The following is a 12,274-nucleotide window of genomic DNA, read 5'->3' on the forward strand; positions in this document are numbered from 1 at the left end:
CCTGGGCTCAGGCTGGGAGTTGTATCAATCCTCTTGTGTGCCTCTGCCTTCTTCAGGGAGTATGGAGTCAGGGGCACACAGCAGCCTGCAGAGGCAGTACACGTGAGGCCTCTGAACCACCACTAGACCCAGCATGCATTTCTGTAGCTGGGCTATTGTCAGAGCCAAAACACACAAGCCAGAAGAGGGCACCAGATCTCATTGTCGTGGTTGTGAGCCACCATGTGGTTGCTGGGAATTGAACTCAGGACCTCTGGAAGAAGACCCAGTGCTCTTAACCCCAGAAGCACCTTTCTCTAGATAGGTTTGTGGAGACGAAGGGAGAGAGCCCACTAACTGACTGCATCTCTGTTCTGAGGCTTCCTGGGAGCAGATGCATCTCAGGGAGACACTGCATTGGACCACATCCAAGCTCTTAGAAAATCCAGACACACTCATTTTCCAGAATATTTGCTCCAAGCTACACTCTGTTCCCCACCCTCCACTCCAGACTTCAGGGGTAAGCCCAAGTTCGACGGATAGAGAAGGAACAGCAGTACTTCTGGAAAGCCCTATAACTACACCCCCACCTCACTTCTGTTTCTCATTCTCCCCGTAAGGAAATGCACTTCACAAACCTTACAGCAATGGGATGCTAATTTTGCTCTGTTGAAGAAACAGATGTCAGGGAATGGCCCTCCCACCCCCACTTCTCTATCTTCACCGTCCAATCCTCCTGCATGCTCATCCCCAAGGAGCCTCCCACCCCGGAACCTCACCATTTAGGAAAGCCTTGACCTCAGTTCCTACATCTAGCTTAGGGGTCCTATGCTGTGCCCCCCATGCACTCCCTCCATTCCTGGCTTGTCCCTGACCAGGGCTATTGGAACTGATAAGGAGACAGGCTGAGTACTAGGTTATCACAGAAATGGATTCTGGTTCAGGACTGCTCCAGCTAACAGGCCTTAGGAGAGGGACTTCAAGGATTTAAGCAGGAGAGGAAGGGATTTTGGGGGGCAGAGAAAGAACAAAGAGAAGATGATTTAAAGGATGGATCAGCTGGAGTTTGTCACCTCTTCAGCTGTCTACTGGGGTGCCACTTATGGGAAAGGCAAGTGTCGAACATTGAACCCTTGGGTACCATGTGCTTCAAATTGGTCCCCTGTCCATCTGGCAGGCTTCATCCCTGTGCTCTGTGAAAGGGTTTGTATGGCCCCATATCCATCCAAGGCTCTGGCATGAAGCAGTTCCCATCCTTACCAAGAGGTCTGGGCATATGGCCAGTGTCCACAAGCCCAGCAGTTCAGCCAAACTCACATGCTCAGTGAGTCAGCAACATCCTCAGAGTTTCCTGTCCAAGGTAGGAACATCATCAGGCTTGGTTCCATCCAGAAAACCATGTATGCCTTCAGCCTGAACCATAAGATGGTCCACAGAATCCCTGCTTCTGACTCTTGAAACAACCCTGGGAACTAGAATTTTCCATGGCTGTGCAGGATCTACCTGTTGTCACTGCCCTAGTATGGTCTCCCGTGCTGTGGACACCAGGTTTCAGAGAACAGGGTCTGCTCTCAGATCAGGGCGTACTCGGGAATGGCAGCACTAGGGCTGGGTAGGAATAGGGGTGCTATGAGAAAACCAAGATCCCAGGACTGGGGAGATGAGTCAGTTGGTGGAATGCTTACTGCACACTCATGAAGACCTGTTGGATCCTCAGCATCCATGTATAGCCAAGGGCAGCAGCATGTGCCTATAATCCTAGAACTGGGGAGGAAGAGACAGGAGGATCCCTGGGGCTCACTAGCCAGTCATTCTACTTGAATCAGGCAAGCTCCAGATTCAGCGAGAGACCGTGCATCAGAAAATAAGGCAAAGAACAACTGAGAAAGATGCCTGATGTTGACCTTTGGCCTTAGCACATACATGTGTACACATATACACGTGAGTGTGCATGTACACACACACAACCAAAGCCTCCCAACTTGAATTCTGCGACTCAGTTATGTTGACTGAGCTTTCTGTCTGGCCCAGTTCCTGCAGTCATTAAGTCCCAAAGAAATCACACAGAGGTCTACATTAACTATAAACTGATTGGCCTATTAGCTCAGGCTTTGTATTAACTCTTATAATGTATATTAGTCCATTATTATTGTCTGTGTTAGCCACATGGCTCAGTACCTTCTTCAGCGAGGCAGTCACATCTTGCTTTTTCTATGGCTGGTCAGGACTGCAGAGGAATGGGCTTCCTTCTTCCCAGAATCTCTTGTTCTCATTGACTCGCCTCCACTTCCTGTCTGGTTGTCCCGCCTATACTTCCTGCCTGGCTACTGGCCAATGAGTGTTTATTTAAAATATAATTGACAGAATACAGACCATTCTCTCACACCACAATTATCTAAGGCGGTCCTCACACCTCCAGAGAAATAATGTAGGAAAGGGAGGGGTTTTTTTCTTCAATCTTATACTTCTAGTGTCCCAGAAAGTCTAGCTTCATAATCCAGCTCTTTCAGCTGTGTGAATCTGGGAACTTTATGAAAATTTCCTGGAACCCAGCCTCCTCAACCTCAAAATCGGACAGTCGTATTTGTCTGTTGGATATTATTTGAGGGTCTGATGAGGTTACAATGGTTGGCCTCTCCTAAGTAAGAAGTATCCACTTGTGAGGGGTTTCTGCTGAGAGACCTACAAGCCCCTCAAATGAGTTCATCCCCACTGGGGGGCTGCTTTTTGTTTTTCTCCATCCCTTCTTTGAGGACCACTGCTCAGTGAGAGCCCTGATTGAAGAGAAGAAATAATAGTGAATCTCCCAGAGCATCCAATAAGTGATTACACTGGAAACCCCTTAAGCCTTGGGCTCTGTGTGTTACTCCACCCGTTAAGAGGAGTGCCTCCCTGTCCCAGAGCACAGATGCTGAGGACCCAGCGTCAGGGAGCTGGAGGCTGAAAAACCTCTACCTTCATGATTCTCCTGCTTCTACCCCTTTCTTCTAGAAACCTGAGCAACAATAGGATCAAGGAGGTGCGAGAGGGTGCCTTCGATGGAGCAGCAGGCGTGCAGGAGCTGATGCTGACGGGAAACCAGCTGGAGACCATGCATGGACGCATGTTCCGGGGCCTCAGTGGCCTCAAGACACTGTGAGTACCCAGACCTGGGCTCAGGTCCAGAGCGGGAAGGCAGGAGGCAGGGGAGTGAGGGCTGGACTGTGAAGGCTGTGGACATGGAGCCAAGTCAGGCACCATCCTGGCCTTGTGGGTCCCTTCCTCTCTACAGCATCAGACTTTCCCACTTTTAATGCAAGGAAGCTTATGCTGATCCCTCCAGCATACCCACACACCTGAGCACATCCCACGCAGAGCCCCCCTAATGCCCTCATGTGCATATTCCTGCCAGAAACATACTGAGGGATGCACACAGGCACTCATGCACCCATTACTCATCAACACAGAAACACGTAATATATCCCTAATACATCTGCAAGCAAGCATCCATGTTCAAGCACATATACATACACTGAACTCATATGTGGCTCCTCTTCCTCCTGGAAGTACACATGTGCACACTGACAACCATCTGTACAGGTGCATGTGGACAGATAACCATGATTTGTGTTTACAGTGCGTCTCAGTTATTTTTCTATTACTTTGAAGAGACACCATGACCAAGGCAACTTATTATTTATTTATTTATTTATTTCTTAAAGATTTCTGCCTCTTCCCCACCACCGCCTCCCATTTCCCTCCCCCTCCCCCAATCAAGTCTTCCTCCCTCATCAGCCCAAAGAACAATCAGGGTTCCCTGCCCTGTGGGAGGTCCAAGGACCACCCACCTCCATCCAGGTCTAGTAAGGTGAGCATCCAAACTACCTAGGCTCCCACAAAGCCAGTACGTGCAATAGGATCAAAAACCCATAAGGCAACTTATAAAAGAAAACATTTAATTGGTGCTGGCTCAGCGTTTCAGAGGGTGAGTCCCATGCCCATCGTGGCTGGGAGATTGACAGCAGGTAGATAGGGATGGAGCTAGCTGAGAGAGGAAGAAAGACAGAGCCAACTGGAATGACATGGGCTTCGGAAACCCCAAAGCCCACTCCCAGTGACACACCTCCAAAATGGTCGCCCTCCTGATCCTTCCCAAACAGTTCCACCAATTGGGAACCAAGCATTCAAACAAGGAGCCTATGCGGACCATTCTCACTCAAACCGCCACACAGTGTGGGAAATACAAATTCATATACATTGGTGTTGGTCCCAGCGAGGGTCCAGGCCCCTGCACATCATCAGCCAAGCCTAAACAGTAACTGGCTGAGCCAGGAGATGGCTGTTTACCTTTTGAGAGGTGAGAACACTACCCATGACCCTCTCCCGCCCTCTTCTAGGATGCTGAGGAGCAACCTGATCAGCTGTGTGAGCAATGACACCTTCGCTGGCCTCAGCTCTGTGAGATTGCTGTCCCTGTATGACAATCGGATCGCCACCATCACCCCTGGAGCCTTCACCACACTTGTCTCCCTGTCCACCATGTGAGTGCCCCCAGGCGTGCTACCCATTTCCTCTGGGCCCCTCCCTGCAGAATTTCCTGCTATCTCAGCTCCCCAGACTAGGATCAAGGTCCCCTGCCCATCTGTCTATTTAATAGACATCTGTCAGGCTCCCCCTATGTGCTGGATACCATCTAAGTACTAAGGATTATAGACCCGGCTCCTCCTCCCTGGGGCTGGCAGCACAGTGAATTGTCCCCATGATAGAATGTCCAACACGAGCTTTGTGGAGACGCAGTAGGGAGGATTAGTTTGTTGAAGAAAAGGGGGGAAATGCATTTCCTTTAGCAGGAACAGTCATGCAAAGGCCCTGTGGCTGGTTGGAGCAGAGTAAATAGGCGAAGCCCAGCAAGGCCATTGGGCTGGATATGCTGTGTAAGATGGGACTGGAGAGGAGGCCAGGGTCAAACTGCATGGCCGCAGGGATGCTTTAGTTTTCAGAGCGCACCACAAACACGGAAGCTTTGCCATAGAAGCTTTGCTATGGTCTGATCAACAGTGGCTTTTAAAAGGTGATCCTGTCTGCACTGGTGTTTGTCAAAGCCAGAGTTGGAGCCCAGCTTTCTGGGCCTGTCAGTGAGTACTCTGCCCAAGAAGTCCCCTGTAAGGAGCACTCTGCAGGAGTCCTCCCGAGGACAGGGGCAGCACAGGACAGTGGTTGTTGACTGTAAGGCCGCGTTTCCCAGGTTCGAGTCCTAGCTTCCTCTCCTCGGCTGTGGCATCTTGAGACTGCTTCTTTATCTCAGTGCATCCGATCTCTGCCAGCACACCTCACCTCCTGTGATTGCTGCGAGAACTGGTCCTGCTAACAGCGTGATCTGCACAGCCAGGCCTCAGGACAGACAGTTCTCAAAGGGTGTTCGCTTTACAGTTGCGGACGATGCTGCCTGTGCCTCCCCTGTCCTTAGCGAGCAGTTACCTGTCCCATCTCCTCCACTCAGAAATGACAAAACGAAGTCACAGCCCCAGCTGCTCTTGCACCCCTTGTCACCTTCCCACCTGAAACAGAAGTAGAGCTACAGAGCAGCTTAGGGCTAGCCATCTACTGTCTCCCAGTTAGTGAGTCCCTCTGCCTTGCTGCCAAGCCTCCCTGCCCTCACACTTCACACCCTGTCTGAGGACTCTGCAGTGGCAACTCCTGGATTCCACAGCCTAGGAGTCCCCCTTTCATCCTCTCTCCTCTCCCTTCTTCTGTCACGTGGTCTGCCCCTCCCCTATCCACCCTCTGCCTCAGTGACGTGACGGAGGGGTAAGTTATTTAGCATGGTCCCAGGCCTGGAGCAAGCACTCAGAGTGACAACTGCTACCACCCTCGTCCCCTCCCTCATCAGTCTATCATGCCGCTGCACAGACAGTAATACATCGCCTGTGGTACACAGGCTCGCTTCTGGATATGGAGAGGCCAGCAGAAATGCCAGCCTTACAGAACTCAAGTCTTTGGGCAGCTGCTGACAGTCACAGAAATAACCTTAGTATGGACACAACTGGAAGAAAGGAAGGGGCACAGGTCAGCAAAAGGAATGATCTCAGCATCCCCGGGTCAGGGACACCGACAGCCCAGCCCCACAAATTGCAGGCATTTCCTGGGAGAAGGAGAACATGGACACTGTCCTCAAGTAGAGGAAATTGTTCCAGAGACCTTGCCAGCTTTGCCCAAGTGGGGCCTGATGGACAGAGGAGGCCAAGGCTAACACAGCTGTTAGCATGGGCTGTGGCAAGGGCACCAACAGACATCCCCCTGTGTCTAGAGAAAAATTCTGCATCCTCCAAGAAGAGATATCAAGGCCTTATCACTGGCCGGGGAAAGCTGACCTGGGCTACAGGAGGGGATCCTAGGCTTTCCTCTAGGGTCTGGATGGACAGTGACCGCTCGGGCTATCTCTCCCTCAGAAATCTCCTGTCCAATCCTTTCAACTGCAATTGCCATCTGGCCTGGCTCGGCCGGTGGTTGAGGAAACGCCGCATCGTCAGTGGGAACCCCAGATGCCAGAAGCCCTTTTTCCTCAAGGAGATTCCCATCCAAGACGTGGCCATCCAGGACTTCACCTGCGAAGGTAAGAAGGCGTGAATCGGGAAGGCAAGGCAGGCTGCTGAGACCCCAGACACTGTCCTCTGTAGGAATGTCTTTGTACTGGCCATGTTACTTGCCACGCCCACAGTGGGCTTGGTGCCCCTTAGATGGTATACCCCTCTGTACTGTACCTGGGTACACAATGGGCCAGGGAACTCTTCCTGTCTATGTTATGATGAGAGTCAGAATATGTACCAATGGTACTTGAAAATTCCTGCCGTTTGACTATGAGATATGAACCCACAAATCTCAGACTTTGGGTCTCAGGACCCCAGAAGGCATATTTGACTACATGAATTCAAGCCAGTACAATTCTTTACTTGATGACTTTTTCTCTTGCCTTAGAACAGAAGGATTTGTTCGAAGATTAACTGAGGTGTATTATAACGAGGCTGGTGACAAGCTTGCCACCTATGGGGTCTACAATATAGTGGTGGGCAGAGAGGAGAAGGACCTGGCTCTGCCTCTGCCTGGCTGCTTCTTTTGATGCCGTGGCTTATTCCTCATGTGACAGACAGGAGCCCCTTTCCTATCTGTGGCCATGGGTCTGGGTTAACAACTTCCTGCAGAGTGCAGTAAACGGCAGTGTCCCTCTCCATGCGTGCTCCCAGGCACGTGTCCTTCCCCTCTGGCAGTGGAAGAAACCAGTAGCTGCCTTTCTTTCTGACTCAGGCTCACTGCTGGGGCTAGGCAGAGGTGGCCCTTGCTGTGAACAGTCTGGCCCTGTCAGCCAGCTTTGCCCAGTTGTTCTCCTGGCAGGGCTCATCTTCTACCAGGCTCACGCCGTGTGGGTTCTCCGCAGGCAACGAGGAGAGCAGCTGCCAACTGAGCCCGCGCTGCCCCGAGCAGTGCACCTGTGTGGAGACTGTGGTGCGATGCAGCAACAGGGGGCTCCGTGCCCTCCCCAAAGGCATGCCGAAGGATGTGACTGAACTGTAGGTACCACCCCCAGCCCCTGAGGCCACACCCTTCCCGCTGTACCCCCAGCATCTCAACTGGGGGTGTGGGGACATGCCTGACTTCGCTGGATCCCAGCAGAGCTTTTCTCGGTGGTTGGGAGCTTTGAGTGGTATTGGGGGATGGGGTTGAAGAGAAAGAGGGAGGCCAACTCTAAACCATCTCTTCCTGGTAAGAGGCATGCCTGACCCTTTGCTCTCTAAAGATACTCCAGAGTGCGATTGGGCTGCTGTATTTCTTGTGCCCTCCAAAAACCCCTGTGCTGTACTCTGCCTTTCTGGACCCCGTGAAGCCTCTGTCTAACCCAAGTGATAGCACAAGGAATTATGAGAGCCTCTTGTTGTACACTGGAGGGCCCACCTACAGTGTGATCCTATCCCTCCTTTGAGCAATCCCTTCAAGCAGGTGATGTGTCAGGGCTGAGTCACACCCGTTCTAGAACTTCTTCCCAGCTCAGATTCCTCACAGTCCCTCCCCAGATCTTGTTCCTGGACCAGAAGCTCCAAGTTACATGAAACAGGTGGCATGTTCTCTCTTTGGAGAGCTCGCAGTACTGGAAGCGGCACCCTGTCTGGTTCCGTGGTAGATAGGCCTAGCTCTCAGTCAGACACAGGTGCTGGCCACCTGGTGCAGAACATCACAGGCTCACACCGCCTGCCCGTGCTTTCTCACGCCGCCCTCTCTTGTACCGTCATCCCATGGGGATGAGGTGCCTCATACGTCAGGCTCTTTGCCAGCATGGAGAAATGACACCTAGAGAAACAGGTGGGCCCGACGTTCGTGAGGCCCGTGGTCTCTCTGGGGAAGGAAGACATTTGGTCTGTCATCTCTAGAGCTCACAGGACTGGAAAGAAAGGCAAAGCGAGCAGGGGGCCCGTGAAGGAGAGGTTTACCTAGTTGTGCCACTCAGAGAAAGCTTCTCTGGGACATGACGCTGTGATCGAAAGTGCCACGCAGGAGCAGGTCCCTAGCAGGGCAGATGGAGTGGGACAAGCAGAAGTAGCTACGCCAGTGGAGACCCTGAAATGCGAACGGGAAGAGCCAGGTGAGGGGACTGTCAGAAGGTGATGGTATCCAGGCAACGAGAGTCACACCCCCAGTCACACCACACTGTCACACTTGTGTGTCAGAACTCCACCCCAGACCTCAGGTCCACTCCTTCTGCTAGGGCCATCTGGGCTTGCTTCTTCAGACATAATCAGTAGGTGAGGGTGTCCAGGCAACAAGGTTCACACCACCACTCACACCACACTGTCACACTTGTGTGTCAGAACTCTGTCCCAGACCCCAGGTCTACTCCTTCTGCTGGGGCCATCTGGGCTTGCTTCCTCAGACATAATTGACAGACTGACGTGACCCAGATTCCTTCTGGGGAATCTATTGCTTCCCAGGCCAGTGTCTCCTCTGTGGGCTGTGAGCATGGCAGCCTCTTCGAATGCAAACAAATCTTAGATGGGAATGTCACTTTTGGTGTTCCCGGATGCTCAGACAGGTTGTCATGGGTACTGGTAGCCCCAGGGAAGGAAAGGAGGTCTGACAGTCACTAAAAGACCCTGTCAGGATGGGTAAAGTCTGAGGCTGAGCCCTCAAAAGTCTGGGTGAGCAAATGCAATGTCATGTGGTGAACCGTGTCTAGGCAAAGGAACAGCAAAAAAAAAAAAAAAAAAAATGGCCGTGGAATGTGCTCCTTCCTGGCCAGACGGGTGCCAAGTGACATGTCAAAATGCAGAAGTGCCGTGAGGACAGCTCGTGAGTGCTTTTCTCTAAGGTACAGGACTCAGAGACTGAAATAACAGAAATAATTGGGGCTCCGTGCCTTTAGAGGACCTCTCGTCATTTTCTGTGGGAGAGTTGATGTCTCCCAGCCAAGCACGGCTTCTAGTGCACTCCAAGGAACTCAATTCTAGTGCTGAACCATCTCCAGGACCAAATGGGGAGGGGGAGGCAGGGAAATGAGTGTTCAGGAAAGTAAGAGCCAGGAGGCCTGGCGACACGATGCCGTGGGTCCCCAGCTTGGGACCTTTTTTCTGCTTTTCGGCACTCCAAGAACATGTGCCTGTCAGGTACACTGCGATACTCGACACGTAGAAGCTAACACGGACCATTTTGAAATAGCTACTCCTTATTCTGTCTAAAAATAATTCCATACCTACCACATATTTATATAAGAAGTGTGTTGTTGATACAAACCAGCCACTGGCATGAGAAGGGCGATGCTGTCTAGTTTGCACAAATCTTTAATGTCAAACTTTGTGACAACCCTGGTTTCTGTTCTGGATCCCCTGTGTTGTGATAGTTGTTCAGGTGAAGTTGGAGGAGAAAAGCCAGTATAACATAGACATGGTTGGAACAGGAAGGATCATTTTAAGAGTCCCTTCCAATACTGGTGGATTTTCATCATTGATCATACACCACAGACAGTGGGACCTTCTGAAGGGTCATATGAAATCTGCATCCATATCTGTGAACTTGCCTGTTCTGTTACCCTAAACTACACTGGTCTGCAGACTTTGGGTAGTACTGTCTCCCAGCCAGGATCTACACCATAACACACTGGTCACTTAGATCAGCTCACTGACTTATGCAGGTCTTCCAGGTCGTGATGCGTTCTGTTGTCCAGCAGATAAAATTCTGTGTCACTGACATGACCACTAGTCAGTTTCCCATCATAGAAGTCTTCAGGAAGAGGGCACTGTCCCGGGGCAGTGGTGGCGCACGCCTTTAATCCCAGCTCTCAGGAGTCAGAGGCTGGTGGATCTCTGTGAGTTCTAGGCCACCCTGGTCTACAAAGTGAGTTCCAGGACAGCCAGAGCTACACAGAGAAACCCTGCCTCAAAAAACAAAATTAAATAAATAAATAAGTAAGAAAAAAAAAAAGGGCCGGTGGAGCTGTTGAGCTCAATCCAAGTTTTCAAAACTATTAATATTCATGTGAAAGCCCCAGTTCAATCACTGGCAACAAATACCATCTGTGCTTTGCCCTGTGTCCCATTCTTTTTGTTTATTTTCCAAAAACTCCCCAGTCAGTGCCCCTGACTTAGAAGACTCTGCCAGTCATTCTCCTAAGTAGAAATAGTGTTCCATGGGAGAATCCCAAAGCGGCTAGTTCAGCGAGCAAGGATTTCATGGAGCGTTTCAGGGGCTGCAGAAACACTGCGTCTGCACTGTTCATCCAGTTACACAGTTTCTAAAGAAACAAGCGCTCAGGGGTCAGGTGCTGTTACTGTTGCTAGTGTTTACTGCCTTGTCAAGGGCAGTCTGAAATGGGGCTTGCTGTTGTTACAGTTCGCTTTGTTACTTTATGCACTGCAAATGCACAGGTAAGTGACGGCACAGTGACTTAGGCACAGTTATCTGTCTTGAGCCAGTATCCTCTGTTGGTTTTATGCCACCAGGGCAAAGGTGAGATGCGTACAAAACAGAGGATGCTGGTCTTTTTCTTGAAGATTTTATTTTAGTTTTGATGATATTTATATGTAGTTTGGGATGCACAGCTTGCAGGGGCCCACAAGAGATCACGAGCAGAAGGGGCTATCAGATCCCCTGGAGCTGAAATGACGGGCGGTTCCGAGTCACTTGGTGTGAATGCTGCGAACCAACCTTGGGTCCTCTGCCAGAGTGGTATGCGCTCGTCATCTCCGAGCCATCCCTCCTGCAGTAAGAGCAATGCTTGTAGATCATTACAAAAATAATTTGGACTCCAGACTTCTGAAAGTTTCTCAGAGACCCTTAGGTGTGGGTGATACGTGAAGAACCACAGCAGTCATGACAGCAGCCAGCAAGGAATTGAGGGGGGACGGGACACCAGCTACAGGCAACATCCAGTTCCTGATTGAAAGGGGGATTGTGGTGGTTTGAAAGAAATGGCCGCAAAAGGGAGTGGCACTATTAAGAGGTGTGGCCTTGTTGGAGGCCGTGTGTCACTGTGGGGATAAGCTGTGAGTTCTCCTATGCGCAAGCTACTCCCGGTGTCACAGACCACTTCCTGTTGCCGCAAGATGTAGGGCTCTCAGCTCCTTCTACAGCACCATCTCTGCCTGCACACCACCATGTCCCACCTTGATGATAATGGACTGAACCTCAGAAACTGTAAGTGAGCCACCCCCAGTTAAATGTTGTCCTTTATAAGAGTTGCCGTGGTCATGGTGTCTCTTCACAGCAATAGAAACCCTAAGACAGGGACCTACAGGCTCTTCTCAAAATCAGGGCAAAGCATGTCAGCCCCCGCCCCCAAGTCACTGAGAAACTGCCAAAGCAGTGTCTCCACACTAGCAGAAAGGACAGTTATTGCCCTGCAAATATCTCTTTATCGTTGAGCCTGCCTCGTTATTCCAAAGTAACCAAAGCCTAAGAATCTGTTTGCTTGCATTTGCCGGAATGTTGACAGACATGGGAGACAAACATCCATCTCCTTTGAGGCCTAGAGAGGGACTGAGAATCTGACGCTGGGGAAATCTCATCCACCTGGGCCATTTGGGTTCTGACTTTCGGCTGAAAACCATGACCATGAATTTGTCTTTTAAGTGATATCCTAAAAAGAAAAGGATGTATGACTGTCCCCTCACCAGACACAGTCGCCAGGAGAAGGGACGAGTAATCAGACAGCAGGTCTCCTGCATCCTGGGGAACAGACTAGCGACAGGGATGTGCTGTACTGTAGACACCCGAAGCCTGGTAGAAGACAGAAAGGGGACGGGGAGGGCAGACACCGGGCTGGCACACATGTTTG

At 51.0% G+C, this 12,274-nt stretch overlaps 1 protein-coding gene across 1 annotated transcript in view; it reads left to right on the forward strand.

The window, feature by feature from the left end:
* Slit3 (slit guidance ligand 3) overlaps positions 1-12,274 on the forward strand; it is a 593,945-nt gene that overhangs the window by 509,420 nt on the left and 72,251 nt on the right. Inside the window, exons 17-20 of the mRNA XM_057774230.1 lie at positions 2,971-3,114; positions 4,356-4,499; positions 6,408-6,571; positions 7,391-7,523. Of these exons, the coding sequence (XP_057630213.1) occupies positions 2,971-3,114; positions 4,356-4,499; positions 6,408-6,571; positions 7,391-7,523 (585 nt within the window). The remainder of the gene's footprint in view (positions 1-2,970; positions 3,115-4,355; positions 4,500-6,407; positions 6,572-7,390; positions 7,524-12,274) is intronic.

Source organism: Chionomys nivalis, chromosome 7 (assembly GCF_950005125.1).
Source record: "Chionomys nivalis chromosome 7, mChiNiv1.1, whole genome shotgun sequence".
Taxonomy (NCBI): Eukaryota; Metazoa; Chordata; class Mammalia; order Rodentia; family Cricetidae; genus Chionomys; species Chionomys nivalis.